Below are 19,480 nucleotides of genomic sequence, written 5' to 3'. Positions count from 1 at the left end.
CGTGCAAGTTTGACTCAAACCCATTGTATTTTGTGAACAGGGTGAGGGGCGGCATCTCCTCTATGCTCCCACCCTCCCAGTCTGGAAAAGCTACACAAACCTATAGCCAAGTTTTGTTTCCAAGTGCTTTTCTAACTTTGTCCTTCTCAAAAGTGGGATTTCAGCACGTGGTTCTTTCCCAGGGTGATGAAGGCTTAAGTACAGCTGACAAGATGGCTAATCCTGTACCCCTGAACAATCCCTTATATTTATTTTCTAGTTGACTCATATTTGGAATAAAAATCTTACCAGTCTTTCAAAGTGCTCAATACCATTGCAGGAAGGGGCTGCAGAGAAGTGAGGTATTAACTTGGAGTCATGGTGACAATTCCATGTGCAGAAAAATTGGATGGGGATGTCTGAAGAAGACACAAATAAGAAGGGACATGGCACTCACCTGGTATACCAGAGAGAGGTGAGTTTATGCCAGAGAAGGAAATCAGCTTGGAACTTGATCACTGGGATGTTGTCTGCCCTGGTAGTAGATGGTGCTACCTCACTGTTACTTAATGACATGGTTGCCAGGAGCCTGCTAGACTGATGAATAAATGAAGCTTAAATAACACACAAATGAAAGGAACTGCAAGCGCACAGGTAGTACATAGGGCATCTGCAATTGCAGTAAATAAAGTTCCTTGCCTAGGGAACATAAGCCTGGGTCTATTTCCTGGAGCTCCAGAGCAGTTTCTGCGCTGGCAGAGTAACCCATAATTATTTACCTGGTGGTTTTGTGGTGCCTGACCTTGAAGCATCTGGCATCAAATACCATGATTCCAGCTAGTTGATGGGCAGAGGATAACTGCCGAGGAACATACCACATGGGAAATTCTGCCTGGGGTAGAAGAGACCCTAGTCCCTTTATCTGTTACACATCATAGTCTCTTGCTGGTACCTACATAAGGCTTTCTTTTAAGGAACATGTGAATGTTAGAGGGTTATAAAGTAAAAGTTTGAGAGGGGTTTATTTCCTTGGGTCTTCTGGATGTTACGAGTACATGAATGAGGATATGGGAAGACAGAAGTTGGACTGTGGGGAGGGCAGAAAATTTTGGAAGGATTGACTGAACAGTGGTCATTATTCAACATTATTAATTCATTATTTGCTTCAGTTTAGGGAGATTTAATAAGTAACAGTTGTAACTAGGTTCTTAAGTGCTTAAGCGAGGGGAGTCATGATAGGGTAGGAAAAATAATATGGTAAAAGTAATTAAACTAATTTGGATTCTGGCATATGGATTACAAAAAGCAAGGCTTTGGAGGGCTCTTAGAAATAGATGTTTTGTTAACAGAAGATTTAAAAAATAACTAGTTCCATTTGGGGCCTTGAGTCATATCTTTAAAACTTTATAATTAACCTCCCTAAATAATAGAAAATACCCTTTTTCTACAGGGAGCTGTATAGAAGCACTTTTTTATGGTCCAGGATCCCACTTGATCCATGTGAATGCATGTCCTCGCATACTGTTCGCTGTCCATGTATTGCAAGACAAAGCTGTGAAATAGCATTAGAATGCAAGTTCTCAGTGTTTTGGGATCTTTTTGATAGATTTTGGGACAAAACCATAGAGCTGTCAAAGACAGGTGCAAAAGTAGAGGGTCAGCTCCCATGAAAATATTCACAGCTTCAGGCATTTATTTTAAAATGGGTAGCTTCTTTAAGTCTAAAACTTCACAGATTCAGAAAATTGAATTAACTAACATGGTTCTTTTTCCACTTTTCTTTCCTCTTGTTATCACAGGTTCTTAGTCTCTTTCTACAGTTCTCTTTACTACTATTTTCCAAAAACTGTCCACTGTTTTGTCTTCTCCTTTGTTCCCATGTTTCCACTACCCTGGGCAAGACTTACACCACCTGCTTTTGCTCCGTAGAGCTGAGCGAGAATTTGAGTGTCTGGGTGCATGACAGTAACGCTGCACCCTTGCTTCATTGGCTGCCAAACCATTGAAGGAGCCAAAACATGCCCATGCTTTGAACCTGAGAGTTTCTTAGACACTTAAGTCAAGTGCTCACAAAAAGGCAGAAGTGTCTGAGTCAAAATGCTTGAGTATTTGACTTTGACTCCACTGCAATCCGGTCTTGAAATGGAGATGGATAATACGAACATATGTATATATCTAAGCACTGGGGCTAGTTTCTTCCAGTTAGCAAACTAGTTCTGTTCACATCCTCACTCACTGCTTTCTGGGTTGCCCTGCTGAGATCCAGCTTCTCTCTTCTGAGTGTACTGAGTATTTCAGCTATGAGTGCTCAAGCTCATCAGCCAAAGCTGGTGTGTAATACCTGACACCAGCTTCCCATCCTTCAGCAATTCTACTCCTGTTGGTCCTTTCTCCATCCCCTGAACTCCTGAATCTTCCGTTTTTTACAAACTCAGTGGTCAGTTTTCATGCCTGGAGTGTTACCAAACAGAAGTTTATATAGTATTAACTATGAAGAACATATTTTTTCAAGCACCTGTCCATCCACAGATTATGTAGGTTTTTAACAGAAAAGTATTATTGCTGTTGTTACTATTATTATTATTATTCCCCTAAGAATTAGGTTTGTGTAAAATGTTGTTGATTAATCTTAATTAAAAATCTTATCTTTCACAGCTCTCTTTACAGTGGCTTTTTAAGGTGCATATGAGTGAATATCTTCAGAGTAATGCTACTTTGCCTGTTTTTTTCCTTCTTGTGCTATACATATATATTTAATTGAAAATAATGAAAGGTCTTCTTAAGTTGAGCTTGTAAGAGTGATTTTCCTTCAGTGGTGTAAATAGCTTGAGAAGAATGTAGTTAGTCCTGTCTCTTTCACATAGCTCTATAGGGGCTGGGTGAGCAGGACTCATTGAGGAGGGAGGCTGGAAGCAGCAACTAGGAACTCCAGTTAAGTGACCCACACTCATGTCCTTCCATCAGCTGACTTTCATTTCTTACCCAAAGTGATACTGTTTTAATGGACAAAGAAACCATTTCTGGTATTTTTCTTTCACCAACCATCCCTTCCTGCCTCAGGTTCTCTGTTTGTCTTCTACCGAGGGAAAGAAGATCTGAGATTTTGTGTGCCAAAGAGGCTATTGAAGGGAAGGATCTTGTGGATATCTATAATATCTTTATCAGTGATCTGGACAAGGGAATCAAGTGCACCCTCAGTAAGTTTGCAGATGGCACCAAGCTGGAGTGGGAGTGTTGATCTGCTTGAGGGTAGGAAGGCTCTGCAGACAGATCTGGACATGCTGGATTGATGGGCTGAGGCCAGTTGTGTGAGGTTCCACAAGGAGAAGGGCCAGATCTTGCACTTGGGTCACAACAACCCCAGGCAACACTACAGGCTGGGGCAGAGCGGCTGGGAAGCTGCCTGGTGGGAAAGGACCTGGGGGTGCTGGTTGACAGCCGGCTGAACATGAGCCAGCAGTGTGCCCAGGTGGCCAAGAAGGCCAACAGCATCCTGGCTTGTGTCAGAAACAGTGCGGCCAGCAGGGATGGGGCAGTGATTGTCTCCCTGGACTTGGCACTGGTGAGGCCCCACCTCAAATACTGTGTTCAGTTCTGGACTCCACACTTCAGGAGTGATGTTGAGGTGCTGGAGCGTGTCCAGAGAAGGACAGCAAGGCTGGTGAAGGGTCTGGAGCACAAGTCTTATGAGGAGTAGTTGAGGGAACTGGAGTTGTTTAGCCTGGCGAAAAGGAGACTCAAGGGGGATCTTACCGCTCTCTACAACTAACTGAAAGGAGGCTGCAGGCAGGTGGGTGTTGGTCTCTTCTCCCAAGCAGCAAGCCATAGGACCAGGGGAAATGGCCTCAAGTTGTGCCAGGGGAGGTTTGGGTTGGATATCGGGAAAAATGCCTCCGCCGAAAGGGTTGTCAAGCTTTGGAACAGGCTGCCCAGGGAACTGGCTGAGTCCCCATCACTGGAGGTATTTAAAAGACATGTAGGTGTGGTGCTTATAGGGACATGGCTTGGTGGTGGACTTCACAGTGTTAGGTTAAAAGTTGGGTTAGGTGGTCTTAAAGGTCTTTTCCAACCTCTATGGTTCTATGATTCTCTGTGGTAGGAGAGACTTAGAATTCAGATGCTTTTAAATGAGAATCTGAATTTTAAGAAATACCCCCATGCTTCGCTCAAGAAGTCTCTGTGATCAAAGAAGCCAACCAGGGCAATATCCAGAGTCTAAACCAAAAGAGTTTAAAAGTACATAGAGGATGGACAGGGCAGGCATTCCACTTGGGAACTGTTAATGTGGTGTGACGAGAGCATTAGGATAGACTTGCCAAGTTGGATGGGGGCACTGCTATATTTGTGCGGTGCTTCTCACCAACTGTTGGTGGCAAGGTTATGTATGTAAGACAGTTCGGTGGTGAATCTGAGCACATTTTGTAGCATTGTGTCATCGGCAAGAGCATGCTACCCACCATCTGCCGTGAAGCTTGTGCCTTCCAGCTCGCAGCAGCTGTGGGATTCCAGGCACCCAACGCTGCAGCCACGGAGGAGCAATGAACACTGTTTGGTGCTTTGTGCTTCTCTGAGAACTATAAAATTATCTAGGCTAAGTTGCTGCTGGTGCAGCTATGGGCCGTGGTTATCTCAGAGCCTGGATTGCTGGATTCTTCTCACAGCAACTGTTTCCCACCCCCATCTGACACCAAAACTGCAGCACAGCCCAGATGGTGCACAGAAGGTACCAACCCAAGGAGCTCAAATGTTGCTGACAACCCTGTTGACATGCCTGTACAGCATCCGATTTCCTTACAGAGGCACCCATAGTCATTTCAATTGGACTTCTCAGGTCTGTTTCAACTTTGTGATGATATTCTTACTCGGGAATTTTCTTTTGAGACTGAGGGCTCTTGGCAAAGCATTTATTGACTTTTGAAGAGACGCATAGAGGGAGGTGCTGCCTACGACAAAGCAAGTGTTGCATCACTGGTTCATGTAATTGAAATAGTTTCTTGCAAGCTGCTCATGATTCATAAAGAGATAATAAATAACTGAGGAATGATTGTGCCTAACAAAGGAAACAGTTGCTGCAGAGATGCTCTTTTGCTGTCCTGGTTGTGATTAGCTGGTTTCAGAAGGGGAGGGAAAAAATCATTTTTGACACACCAGAGGAAGTTGCATACAGACTCCACACATTTTCCCTTCCTCGCTTTTGGTGCATGATCAACGGTGGGATCAAGGTAACTGCCAAGAGCATTTAAGATGTAGACATTGAGAGCTGGTCATAGAAAGCACAAGTAAGTATAGCCTACAAACATGGCAAAAATGGGGGTTTATACCAGTTTGCTCTATGAAAGCACAAAATCCAGTTGTATTAATCTCTTCCTCTGACATGATACAGCACAGAATGTGGGGCATGCATCATGCTTACCTTTAAATAAAAAGCAGAGGGTGGGATTTTCCAAAAAAACTACGCTTAGCCCAAGTCTATTTTCACTGAATTAAATGCGTGTTTATCCACAGTGTTGTGCAAGTCCCTTGGCTGACTACATTTAAAAATTGTACACTGTTCCTGGTAACATCTTACATGCAAAATTAATTTTTCCGAAAGTAAGTGCAATAAGTAAAAAGGACATTTTTCGGATTGAATTTTATGTTTAAATGGAAAATTTTAGTTCATTTTTACCAGCTTGCTAAAAAATGTCTGGCAGTGTTGTTTACACAGATAATTAGAAAACTTCATAAACTTCATTAAAATAACTAGAAGTCTGTGGCAGCCTATGATAAATTGCTGAAATCGCAGGTAATCTGGCCATTTTGGGAGAAAGTGTAGCCTGACAAAACAAGGGTAGCAAAGTTGTATGGTAATCATGAGAATAATTATACAGTCCTTTGTCCTGATGTTAATCCCCACGTCACCCCTGCAAGGTAGGATCTATATTGTTGCCTTAATCCTGTTGATTTTCTTAGTCATGTGAATGCCAAAGGAATGATAAATCTCAAAGGCCCTTTCCTTATATTCAGCAGATTCGGTACATCGTAATTGTGTAATTTGGCCTAAAGCAACCTCTAGGCAGTGGGTGTTCATGGGAAGCGTGCAGGGGGGGTTGCAGGGATTAAGAGCAGCAAGGGGAAAGTCACCACCTGTTTATCCCCCTCTCCCCTCTTTCTTTTGTCTCTCCCAGGCGAAAAACCCTACAAATGTACCTGGGAAGGCTGCACCTGGAAGTTTGCTCGCTCCGACGAACTGACGAGGCATTACCGCAAGCACACAGGAGTGAAGCCATTCAAGTGTGCAGACTGTGACCGCAGCTTTTCCCGCTCAGATCACTTGGCGCTCCACCGCCGCAGGCACATGCTGGTTTGAGAAACGCTACCTGTTCCAGCCGAGTTTAAGAGCTGGGTCTCTTAACTACCCGGAGTGAATTCAGCAGGCTGAATCCCCCTCTACAGTGTTAACAGGCAGGGCTTTCCTTGATGTCCATAACAAAAAAATAATAACAGAAATTTTAAAAAAGAAAGCAGGAAAAGAAGTGCCACTCTTCTCCTCGCCGTCTGAAGTTAACCCCGTCTGCCCCTTAGCATGGCTACCCCCTGAAAGTGTCATCACAGTCACCTGGGAAATAGCAGCCAAAATGCTACAGGAATGGGCATTATTTTACATGCTGCATCCTTTGACAAAAAATGTTTATAGCTTGTATGTTTTCTCAGCTGTCGGACATTTTGTTCCTGAAAAATCACTGCTGACTGGAGGATTAGATACCACAAACCGATGAGGATGAGGATGAAAGCAAGACCGCTAGACCTTTATTATCCCATCTTTTCCCCTTGTTTTGAGTACCATCTGGCCACTGTCAGCATTACGCCCAAGCTGTGCTACAGACAAGCTGTGTGTGAGTAGGCAAGAAGATTCTGCTGGAGAGGTCCCGCTGTCGGAGGTGAAGGGTCACTTGAGCAGACTTTTGCAATAATGATGGTGGCATTTTAATATTGTACCATAATTTCCCATTATTCCCTAGAGGACACCAGCCATTTAACCTTTTTCTTTTATCTTTTTTTCCCCTTTCTTCTCTTTTGTTGTTGTTGAAATCTGTAAAATAAACAAGGGGCAGCAGCATCTCTGCTGAAAGTACAATATTAAGTATCTATGTTTTACCATGGACTTACTTAGAACCGTTTTCTGATACCTATAGAAAGAGCCCATCTGAAAACTACTACCCCATTCGCAATGTGCAGTTTTCTTTCATGCAGATATCCTCTTCCCTGTGACCATTATTTGAATACAAGGAAATAGTCAGATCTTGCACTCACTGGTACCAAGTTTAGTGGTGTAGCTATTCATAAAATGGAATTGAATGTACCAACAAAACAAAACAGAGAAGAAACGGCTGCATCTCTTGCAGAGAAAAAGCAATAATGAGTAAAATGGCTCTCAAGACAATAATTTACTCCACACCAACAGAAGTGGGGGGTAGGCAGAAATAACACGTAAAATCATTTAAGTTAATCTTTCTGATGGTTTCACTGACCCGCTAGGTACCACAATTAAGTACTTTCATTTCCTTCAACATAATACTTGTGTCCAGAAAGCAAGAAAGATAAAGGAAAGAGCTGATAGGAGTCAGTGGATGAACCATAAGTAGGAAGGAGAAATGTTTCTGCAGTGATGCTCTGCAAGACATTAGATTTCTCCCTGGGAGTTAGGGAATAACAAGATTTTGCCAGCTGTCTAGTATGATATAAATGGCCTTTTATATGGGTACCAGTGGCTGCTTCTGCTGGGATTTTCAATCCAAGCCTTTTCAGATTAAATAAAAGGAAATTCTTGATCATTCCCATACAGCCCTATAATTGTGAACCAATTTGTATTAATTTAATTATGTAGGAAAGAGAGAAACTCTTAGTCATCAGTTGTTCGTGCAAACAGAATAGTGTTTTTCTGTTTTCTTTCCTCACAAGGATCTGCCTATTCAGCTAAATTTGACAAAGAGGAGGCTTGGCAAGATTTTTTAAGTGTTGAGATTTTTATAGCTTAGAGATGAAAGATGTATACATAAAGGTCTTTTGCAATGCATTTAATTATGAATATTTGGTTCCAGGAATTGCACAGATTAAACTTGTGATGCCACTTGTTCATTTTTAAATGTTTGACCAGTCTGAATTAGTTCCTGATTCCTGAAGTAACCATAGTAATGTTGTGGGGATTCTGAAATCAAGGTAATCTTTAAGAGAAACGAACACAGAGTACACGTACAGATACTGAAAGCAATTACAGTTAATTGAGGATTAATATGACTGGGATAATACTTTATAACAGCATTTACAGGCCCCAGAGTTTTGATTGTCTTTATATTCTTCATATTCCCTAGTACTGGATAGTTCGTCAGCTCTCTGAAAGAAGAAGTTCAGTACTGTTAAAGCTCACGCTCCCCTCTGTCGAGTGGTCGGCAGAGAAACCTAAAACAAATTATTCACAGCCATTGTGGGAGAAATGCCTCTCTCGATTCCCATTGACCATATTGGTAATCAGCTTCCACCAAATTTCGCAACATTTCGGTATCCATCTCCAAATCAGGAATGAAGCAGAGCTGCCAAGTGTCCGTGCAAAGCATGGAAAGGCTGCAATGGTTCAGGGCTTCCAGTATATGCCATGAGGCATTGCAGGGCAGCAGAACTGGGTCTTTGCCAGCAGCACTACTGCTCTTGGTTTAACAGACTGGGTGTCAGTGTTCTGTGTGAAATGGTTCATCAATTACATCTTAGGTCTGTCTTCTGTGTACTTCAGTATCGTCCCCTTGAATCGGTCTGTCGTTCTCAGCATTTAGGGAAAGGAGTCGGATCAGGTAGAAGTCAATTGATAAAAACATTTTCCTGCCAAAGAACATTTTACCAACTAATTACTTGAATAGCGGTAATTCAGTTGAAGAACCAATGGCATACAGAATTTCTTTCGGGATCTGTGATTTTTTTTCTCCCATAGAAAATTAAGTTTATTTGACCAGAAACTCTTAAGGCCGTTCTGTTAGCGTACAAGAGGAGCAATGAGAGAGATTGATGCTGTTCACAAAGGCAGGGTATAACTGGGAGAGACCAGTGTCCTCTCTAAGGTTCCCCTGTAGTCAATGAAGAGACAAAAACTTCTCCAAGAGAAACTGAGAGGCCTTAAATTTCAGCATTCAGCGCTGAACTGCCCCAAGGAGGATCATATGTATCACAGACCCTGGGGAGGTTCATCTCCCAAGGCTGAGGCTGATCTTTTTGAATCCCTTGTCTTTGAGCTGGTTGCCCATTACTTTATGCATAGGAGACACTGCAACAGAAAGAGGGTCTGGTTTTATTCAAGGAACCCCAGAGCGATACAGGGTTGAAGCAGCACTCACCCTAAGGGACACAGGCACAGAGCATGTCAATGGTAACAGAATGAAGCCAAAAGGTAAAAGGAGTGTACACTAGATGTTCTTATTTCACAGGCAGGAAGTGTATCCTCAGCCTTCCCGGCACACGTGTAAGGGCTTTTCATGCTGCTGTTACCTCTAGACAGCTTACACTACCAGCAGTAGTCCACCGTTGGGTTTGAAGTACCCAGTATGGTTCTTGGCAAGTTTCTTATTCATACCAGCACCCACAGGTTTTGACCCTGCATACTCTGTGAGGTTGTTTCCTAGTTTGTTTTCCCCTTCGGAAGTATTTTAAGAGAAGTTACTTGGATGTGGAGCTGATGTCCCCCAGATTCTCAGGGTGTCCTTCCCTCAGTGGCTGCGGTTCAGACCTGCCAGACTTCTGTGCTTGTGCAGAGACCAAAGGCGATGGCTCCAGGGTGGATTCATCAAAAATCCTGGTATCCCACTGCAGGTCTGTGACATTTCATAACCATGGTGAAGGCTTACATCATACATAACATGCATAAATACCAGATCCATTTTGACACAACACAGTAGGTCCATCTTAATTGAGCAGCGGGGACAGAAAACTACACAGTATCCCATTCTTTGGGAAAGACAGAGATTTATGCTTTTAAGTGTAAGTAAAGGATGAGTAATATCCACCATACCCATTATGGCTTACAAAGGAAACTGCCACAAAGTGTCAGATTTCAAATGTTTTCAAAAGGATTCAATGGATTTGTCAAGAAATCTCAGTAGCCGGGATTATAGGAAAACATCAATGAGCAAGCAGCTTTGATACAGAACTTTTTAAATTTTAAATTGTCATTATTTTTTGAACACCTGTTTTATTCAGCACTGTAAAATTGGCTCATTGCAACAGCAGTTTATACTTTGGGATGAAGATGCAGTATTCCTTATTCTCTATCATGCTTATACAATTAATTAAATAGATTTAGACTGACTTGTATATATGATTATTTCCTGGAGTAATGTATAACAAAATTAACAGTGTTGAAAATTACATCAGTGATGTTGATGCTTGGGGTAAACTCACAGTGCAGAGCATGGACAAATAGCTGGGCAACCTATCTCCCCTTTAATAATGGGAATAACAGTGATCATAACTCTCTTTTTTCCATTAGCCACATTGAAAATGTATTCTAGTTGCCGTTTATAAATTTAGCTTCTGATAATAAATGCTGTTTAATGGAAAAAATCTCTTTCTCCTTTATTGAAGGTGGGTACCTCAAAATCAGAGGAAGTTCCACTATTAATATCCCACTGATCTTTTTTTTTTGGACTTTGGTTTGGAAAGGTCAGTGTGTGAAACTGCATCTTCCACAGCAGACAAGTCTTAAGATCATTCAGTATATCCGCCCAACTCCTGCATGCTCATCTATACACTTGTCCATATAAACCCCAGCACTTCTACATGCCTCCACCCATATGCAGGTAATAAACAGGTTTTTTAATAAAAATATAAGTTATAAAAATAAAATTTATTTAAAAAATACAAAAATACAAAAATTGGAAAAGGAAAAACTAGAAATAAACACTGTAAAAGAAAGTACTACCTTCTTAAGAAACCAGCTCATGTTATTGTATGTATTATGCCTTTGCCTGTGGTTAACTGGAGAAGTGCACAAAGAAGTTTAAGGATTGTTGTATTTTCACAGTTCCACTATAGCATAACAGTTGCCGTGTAATGTATGCTTATGAATGTCATGCCCATTGGTACCTTGAAAAGGCTTAAATTCTCATCGGTTTCCACAGTAAATCAGGTTTTAGTACAAAAATGTAACTATAAGGATACTGCATCTTTGAGAAATCAAAATACCTTGAAAGTATTTTACTATACTTGTAACAGTTTAAATATTCTGTAATATATGTGATAGTGGAAAGAGTATTTTCAAACTCACGATTTTACATGGAGTGTAAATAGGTTAAATGAAGTACATTTTAAAAAACCATTTAGTTTTCATCAGGAAAACTGCTAAGATAATGCCTTGCAAAGCTTAAACACAAAACATAAGAGGTAAATTGTCCTGTTCTGTCAGAGCATGTTTTCTCTGCAAAATGGAGTGGCCACTTCTTTGCTGTTTCGCAGATGGCATGCAATATAACGAAGTCATACTGAGTCCTTCAGTGTCGAATAAGTCAACACTCAGAATGTCTTTGACTGAATAAAGGAAACAAACACTTAATCAAAATGAAAACCATATGAAAGGTTTTTTGTGGGTGGGTTTTTTTTTTCCTTCTGGCATTTTACAGTGAACTGCCAATACAGTAACAGCAAACTCTCATTTGATTTTATTTCTTTTTGTATTTCCCTGACTGCAGTGCATCTTGAATTAAGGTTGCAGAGCTGAGATAGGCAGCTGCTCTTGGCTGAGGCCAGGGGAGTTTAGTCTTCTAGGTGCAGTAACATGTCAACAAAATCAATTGTAGCAGGACAGTTGTGACATTTAAAATGCACATACACTTCAGCAAGATAGCCTAAAATCCATTTTAAAAGATAAAACAGAAACTGAAAGTGCCTGTAATTAGAACTGATGGGATGTTCCTATACTTTTACACAGCAATAACTTATGGGATTCTATTAACAATAAGGTGAAAATGAAATTTTACTCTGAGAACAATAATGCAGCACAGAAACAAACACAAAGTGCCATTTGTATTTTCACATGTTGAGATATTGATACACTTTTTAGTTATTTTCTCAGACAACATTTGTCGTATACTTCGAAGAAGAAAATTAGTCTTAGTTTGAAAATTACTCATCCATATCGATCTCAGTAGGTGTGAATGGAAGTCATTGTCAAGCAGTGTTTTAGGGGATTTCTTCCTAATTTATGTCTGATGTGCCCATGTATTCAGGGTGTTCTCTAGTGAGATAATTCAAAAACCAGCAATAAGCCCAATGGAGCTTTTTTAGGATATATGGTAGAATGGGGGTTCTCTTGAAAAATCCTCTTCATCGAACTGTGGAAACACAGAGTTCACCTTATGTCTCCTTTCTATTCATCATGTAATGCTCATAGTACTTAATATCATCTTAGAACTGGTTGACTTCAGGAGTGGAAAAAATACATCACTTTTCTTCCTTTTGGGGACAAATGAGTGAAAAATTGGGGACTGTCAGTCCAGAGACTATTTGAGTAGTGAGAAGTCAATATTCCTAAAATAGAGTCAGAAGTTTTTTATATTAAGTGGCCTAAACATTTGCATCAATAGAATTATCTTACAAGAAAATGGCCAGCTGTGACTCTTCCACTCTTCTCTATTATTTTTTTAATCTGGTAAATTTCTGGAAAAAAATAAAAATAGAAAAAAACCAAACACACACACACACCCTGCTGCTAATGGATTCTTAAAATAGCAGTGTAATGCCATCCCTCATGCTTCTTCTGTTTCTAAAAATGAATATATTTGAGATCAAAATGTAACTGGTTGTCCTAATACCTTTGACAAGGAAGATTGCTTTCCATCCTCTACATTTGTACCTGTCATTTATCCAGGCAGAATTTTGTAATTGAAAAAGATTTGCGTTTTGCCTAGACTTTTGCTGCCGTTGGTGAGTTGCTGCTGGAGGCGGAGGATGGGTGTTCAATTTTTATTCACTGAGGCAGGACTGAGTGTGCATAAAGGTGTTCGTATACAGAAGAAAGTGCAGGTGGGGAAAAAAAAAGCACATGGACTCACATGTAAAAACTAGACATTTATGCACATTTGTTAATCATATGATAAGACCGCTAGTTTAGTAATGACTTACTTTTAAATGTTAGCCACTGGTGGAAATAATCCCATCAGAACATGCATAAATTTACTCTGTCGTCCTGAGCTTAATCTCCAGATAATAAGCACATCAAAGAGCCCAATTCATGCTGGGGATACAACGTGTCATCAGAAGGACAAAGGAAACTTTAGTTTCTTACCTGAGCCCTTGTTGGAGAGGAGGGTTTGGTTCTTTGTTGTAGAGCAGCAACACTACCAGGAGGCGGCCTTCAAAACTCCAGTGTGGAGAGGTTTGGCTGACTCCAGCCCTACGTCTGTTAGTTCTTGCGTAGGAGAGGGCACCTTGTCTTCACCATCCCAAAATGAGCCGGGCTTTTTTTCCTTCATTCTGAAAAACAAACAGTGTTCTTTTCTGATTTCTATTGATTTGCCAGCATACTTCTGTAGCAGCTTGTGCTTACTGACTAAATTACAAAACAAACTCAGTTGCTGTTGCAGTAGGTTTTAGATTATTCAGTACACAGTTGTTCAGTCCTTCAGACAAGCAAAGCTGGGCACGTGAATTTTAGCTATTATGAAAATAAGAATAGAAACGATTATCAGGTCCTACTGTCCATAAGTTTGACCTGCAACGTCTTCCCCAGTTCAGTCTCAAAGTTTCAGGGAGCCAAGATGCTGTCAGTTATACGAGAAGAGGTGAATGGTGGTTCACACATTGACTTGCTAAACCTTGCTTCATGCTGTGACCTGCATTTAAACAACCCTAGTTCAGTGTCTGGTAGAGGACCACAAGTGATGGCTTTGATGGATTGTCATAAGCATGAACCACGAGATACAGGAATAGGTTCAGATGATGCCTTTCTCTCTGCCCCTGCCTTGCTAGGGGTACAGAGCTGCTTTGGAAAGACAGTTTGAGCCATAATCTTCATGGCTGAACTAGTCTTTTTCATGATTCAGTTCATGTTGCCATTTCTGGTTTCAAACTATTTTTCACTGCTACATTTGCATCTTAGTTCTCATTTTAAAAGCCCCATGGTTTGTTTCTTCTCTTCTCCTATACATTGCTTCCTTGGTAATCTAAGTTGTCTGTTGAACACCTACACGATATGCTCTCTTGACCTGCTGGCTGTCCCTAAACAGTTGTATCTCACATTTGCACTTAGAATAGACACAGAGATAGTAATGAGTTACTTAAGTTTCATGCACCATCAGCCTTAAGAGCTTCAACCCACACATGCAGACACAGGCATTCATGTACTTCAAGTGAAAGAGAGGTTTGGACACTGCTGTCAACATGTGGGGTCAAAAATACGATTCAATTGCAAAGTTCTTTCAGCTGTGTTTAGGAAGAAACAACAATAATGAAAAAGATCATCCTTGGCCAAGTCACTTATGGAAGAAGCAAATTCCCCTATGGCATGAGTTGAATGAAATCCTAAGGACGGGGTTGCATTTGGCTCCAAATTGTTCCTTCTGATCAGGTCGTTATTGTCGTATGTATTGAGTGCTCATTTGATCCTCCTGTGTAAAAATACAAAAACATCCCGTAGTTTACAAAGCGATTAATGTGGGACTGAAGCTTCACAGCAATGGAATTAGTATGTATGGCACCTCAATCTTTTTCCTAGATAAGATTCAAAGGGGAGGGTCATTATCAGTAACCCCATAGAGATAATAGTGTCAATAGAGGTCCTACACTTAAAAGGAATAAAAATACCAGTGCTAGCAAGCAAACATCTTAGTTTCTTAAGTCTTTCTTTTCCCTTCTTTTCAAAAGCTCTTAAACACAAAAATTACTTTTCTTCAAAAATAAAAGTAAACATCTGAAGATCTAATTTCCCAATAGTTTCCTCTGCATTTATATACTATGTAGTGTTTAGGCAGCACCTATGTTATAAGTTTATTAATATTATGTAAGTGTTGTTCTTGTATTTATGTATAGTGTATGTATTGTAAATATACTCAGAGCTTTTTTTCCTCTTACTGTAAAATGGTGATTTTTGCCCTGATAATGTAAAGGGAGTCCCCTAATGAAATTCTGTCAGAGGATGATTATTCCACTCTATTCTCAAAGATTTAAATGAACAAGTGTTATCGTTTTTAATGGTGTCTCAGACATATTTTGTTGGTGCATTGCTTTTCTGTATTCAACTTTCCTATGAATTGAGCTGTGAATTGAAATAGAGTTTAAACCTTTAAATGTATGCATTTGTATAATTATCTGAATGGAGGCATGAAGGTTAAATAAAGCATTTTGTATGGAACAAACCCCCTAATTATTACTGTGGATGACTCAAACCTTCTGGAATACCCAGTTATTAACTTTTTAAAATTAAACCTTTGTTAAAAAATCTTTTCTATAAACATATAGTGATTTTTTTAATGGAATGTGTGCTTAAGAAACAGATTTTACTTGCTTTTCTGATTTTTTGAAAGCCATCATACAGAGTAGACATTCTTTCTCCTTTCACAGTGTTTGTGCATCTGTGGCAAAGATGGAACAAATAAAATAGCACTCAGCATTACATAAACAAGAATGTCCTGGGATGATATGAAAATATATTGCATGACTATATAATCTGAGTTTCCAAAGGACTTTAAAATGGAGCTGTGTGTCTGTCTCTGCTTCTTTCCCTCTCCTTTCCCCGTGTGTCGGGAAGCTAGCATGGTTAATATGCAGCATGCTTAAGGCGCCCGTGCAGGCAAGAGGGGATTCATTGGGAATGGGAATGTGCTGTGTGCCTGTGAAGTACCTGAACAGCTGCTGAAGGAGGGCAATGGTGTACGGGAAGCATCAGCTTCATGCTTAGCTGAAGAGGGTTGGTATTTGTGATTGCTCCTAAGGACATTTGGAGGCCTGTGGGCTTCTCCCTCCTGTCTGACCATTCCACAAAGAAGCTTCCTTTATGTTTGAGCTGGTCTAGGACAACAGTGGATATCAAGTCAGAGGCCTGGAGCTGCACTTTGCCCTTACTGGTGAAACTTCTCCTTAAATGTGCGTTTTCCCTTTCCCTTGCATTTCCATCTGCTTGCTTTTAACTGGTACAGCCATTTAACTAATAAAAGCTGTAGTGTGACATGGTTACAGGCAGAGAAACAAGCAAACAAAGTGGTAGGGAGACCTCTGAGCCTTACCAAGAGATGTGTCTAAACCAAAGCCATGCTAGAATAAAAGCCATGCTAGAATACGTCTTGAATCTCTCAAACTGCTGATGAATTTAAAAATTGGATAGTCCTACTGGCCCTTCCAAAGCACTTTTGCTTTCCACACAATAAGTTGTTTGTTCTTCCTTAGTGTCCTGTGTGTGTTTAATATCACTTTTTCTCCCAACAGTGCCATAAGTATCAAACGCATCACTGCCTGTTTAGTCTGACTTCTCCAGCAAACGCCCACACTGTCCACTGCCCTGACCCATGGTCTGTTCCTGAAAAGTTATTTCTTCCACTTGCACAAACAACAGCTCAATTGTCGTCTAATCCCTCCTCCTCATTTTTTTTTCCTTTGTTACTGAACGGTTCATTTGCAGTGAAAAACCTTGGTGCATGGTGTTTCATACACAGTACAGGGCACATCTGGCTCTCTGCGAGCGTGACGAGGAGCAGCCGCTGGTAATCACCTTCAACTTTGCACATTTTGTTGCTGCATCAGATAAGCACAGTCCTATCTCTGTGTGCAGAAAACAATCACATAGTCATCGTCCTTGAATTTGGGGAGATTGCCCGCCTCCCAGACAGCGCTCTGCAGTGCAGACTTTTACCCATGGGTTTACAGTGCTGGTCCTCCTTGCCAGCCTGCAGTAGGGTAGCACACCCGTACAGGAGGTTTGGCTGAAAGACCTGCTCGCTGTGCTCTGGCCTGCTGCACTGTGACCTGGTGGCACGAGGTTTTGGTTAGGAGTTGAAATGGTGAGGCTAGGGGAGCCAAATCTTGGTGGTCACTGAGTATTTGTCCTCTCTGAAGAGGAGCCAGCCTTGTGGGCAGATTGCTTCTGGACATAATCTCCCTGTTCAGCAATGCCTGTGGTGCACGCTGTGGGAACATGTCCCCTACCACCCCTCCCATCCTTGGAAATTTGGTGAAGTTACACCTTTTTAATAGGCAAAGAGCCAAAGCCAATCGATTGAAGCTGGAATGACTCAGTAGTGCAAGAAATGACGGAATCACAGAATGGTTGAGGTTAGAAGGGACCTTTGGAGGTTATCTGATCCAAGCCCCTGCTCAAGCAGGGACACCTAGGGCCAGTTGCCAGTATTGTCTCCAGGTGGCTTTTGCATATCTCCGAGGATGGAGACTCCACAGCCTCTCTGGGCAACCTGTGCAGGGCTCAGACACCCTCACAGTACAAAGTGTTTCCTGATGTTAAGAAGGAGTACCTAACCATTGCAGAGCCCTACTCTCCTGCTTCAGCCATTAAGCAGAACGGTCTCCCTGGTTAAGATTTTGACCCAGTCTGTAACCGGCCACATTTATTTTTTTACCCGTGGGTATTTCCCCAAGAGGCCCTGAATAGCAGCAGTAGCCACTACCCTTCCTGTTGAAGCATACTAACGAAGGCATTTACTGCCTTACATATTTGCCTTACCAAATATATATAGCCCATAATAACTAGGACCGCCTTACTTACGGAGGAATGAATAACCAGATTCAGCCAGTAAGCTCAAACATGTCAATATATTTTATCCTTCATGTTTTTGTTTATACCTTTGCACAACCTTGCTCACAGGTGTACTGTGCCCTTTCCTGGTTTATCTTTCTCATTTGCTGGGGATATTGATCTATAAAACCTCCTTGTAAAATATTTCAAATAAATTCTTTTTTTTTTTTTTTTTTTTTTTTTTATTTTTCCCCTGTGGTGACTTCTCTGCATCTGTATTTTTGGGCCTGTACAGAATATTAACAGACAGAAACTAACAATAAAGTTCAGAAATTACTACAAAAGCAAACAGTGAAACCAAGACACTTGCAAAGCTCTATAAATCTCTGCCGAGCTTGGGTTGCTGTTTAATCTTTATATACAGGTACATCTCAAGGTTATCTGCTCCTGAGGGGTTCACTGGAGGCTTTTGTGATTTGTCATCCACTGAGCTTCTTATCAGTCAGAAGTATTTCCCCTCATAACATTTATTATGGTCTCCCCTCCGTGTTTCTTACTAATGCGATGCCGTGAAGAGGCTCTGGTATGCAGTCTGTAAGGAGTTATTAAATTTCCCTCTCCTGTGATCAATGGGATCGTAAATGTGACACATGTGGCGTAGCGTACGTGGCACCGCTAACGGCTGAACACTGTCCCTGGGCACTGAACGAAAACAAGGAGGCCTGCAGTGCTGGAAAGCTGCATTCATTAAATACATCACATGTAGAAAAGAAACTACTGCAAATAGCATAAATAAAATAACCATTGTAGCAGCTTAGCTAACGCACTGGGCCTGATTTTGAGGGGGAAAAATCTCAGCCATTTGCACCGGGACAATCCTGGCCATCCTGCCGTGCCATTTCATTTCAGCAGCGACGAATGCAGTCCTGGCTGATGGAGCCACGCATCGCCATGCCCCAGGAACCGGCAGGCTTGGGAGAGGAGCGCGCCAAAATTGCTTCACCATCGGGATGGCATGGAGCCCATCTGTGTGTGGCCGAGGCTGGGACGTCAGGGAATTTCCTAGGAAACGGCTTCCTCTCCTGCCTCCACAGCCTGGTGGGAACGCGTTGGAGCCACCAAAAGAGAAGACTGGCTGCTGCAGGAGGCAGGATGCAGCGGTTCCCCAACTATCACTTTATCTGGCAGCTAAAGTTGCTTTAATTCCTCATTTGTTCTTAAATACCGGCTATGTCTACATTGATGTCAGAGGTCTGACTGGTAGCACGTATAGGCATGCAAGTACATATATATATCTCTGTTTAGTACATACATATATATGTATTTATATGCACACACACATGTGCATGCACTGTATGTATATATGCCTGTATGTACTGACTACTTCCTTCTAAAGACGGCTGGGGTACGTCTACAAACTCATGCCTGTGGGCACCAGGAGTATGACTGGGAGTATCTTAGGAGCCAGGTGTCCGCACAGCTTTGCAAAAGCTGCGTAGCGGTTTGGAAGCCCTTTATTTTAAGATGTTAGAGCAGAAAGGCCGAGGGGAGGAAATGAATGTTCACACTCCTTGTACACCAGTCCCCCGCACCTAAGCCAGTGTTTCAAGGGGTGCCCAAAAGCCCCAGGTGCCCCCCAGACCTGACCTGATCTGCCCCACAGGCAGCATGGGTTCAGCCGAGCCCGGGGTGCGAGGTGCACTGCCTGGGGATAGTATGGCCCCCCTGGTCCAGGGGTTGGGGGTCCAGCCTGGGGTCAGGGGTCTAGCCTGGGGTCCAGCACACAGCACTGCCGCCACGGCA

At 41.8% G+C, this 19,480-nt stretch overlaps 1 protein-coding gene across 9 annotated transcripts in view; it reads left to right on the top strand.

The window, feature by feature from the left end:
* KLF12 (KLF transcription factor 12) overlaps positions 1 to 19,480 on the top strand; it is a 279,952-nt gene that overhangs the window by 236,196 nt on the left and 24,276 nt on the right. For all 9 annotated transcript variants that reach the window (XM_080374430.1, XM_080374423.1, XM_080374427.1 and 6 more), the window contains one exon: positions 6,147 to 19,480. This exon is cut by the window's right edge and continues 24,276 nt beyond it. In XM_080374430.1, the coding sequence (XP_080230556.1) occupies positions 6,147 to 6,328 (182 nt within the window). In that variant the 3' untranslated portion in view covers positions 6,329 to 19,480. The remainder of the gene's footprint in view (positions 1 to 6,146) is intronic.

Source organism: Falco punctatus (genome assembly GCF_963210335.1).
Source record: "Falco punctatus genome assembly, chromosome: 2".
NCBI lineage: Eukaryota > Metazoa > Chordata > Aves > Falconiformes > Falconidae > Falco > Falco punctatus.
The sequence above is the reverse complement of the archived record's forward strand: the minus strand, read 5'-3'. Positions and strand labels throughout refer to the sequence as shown.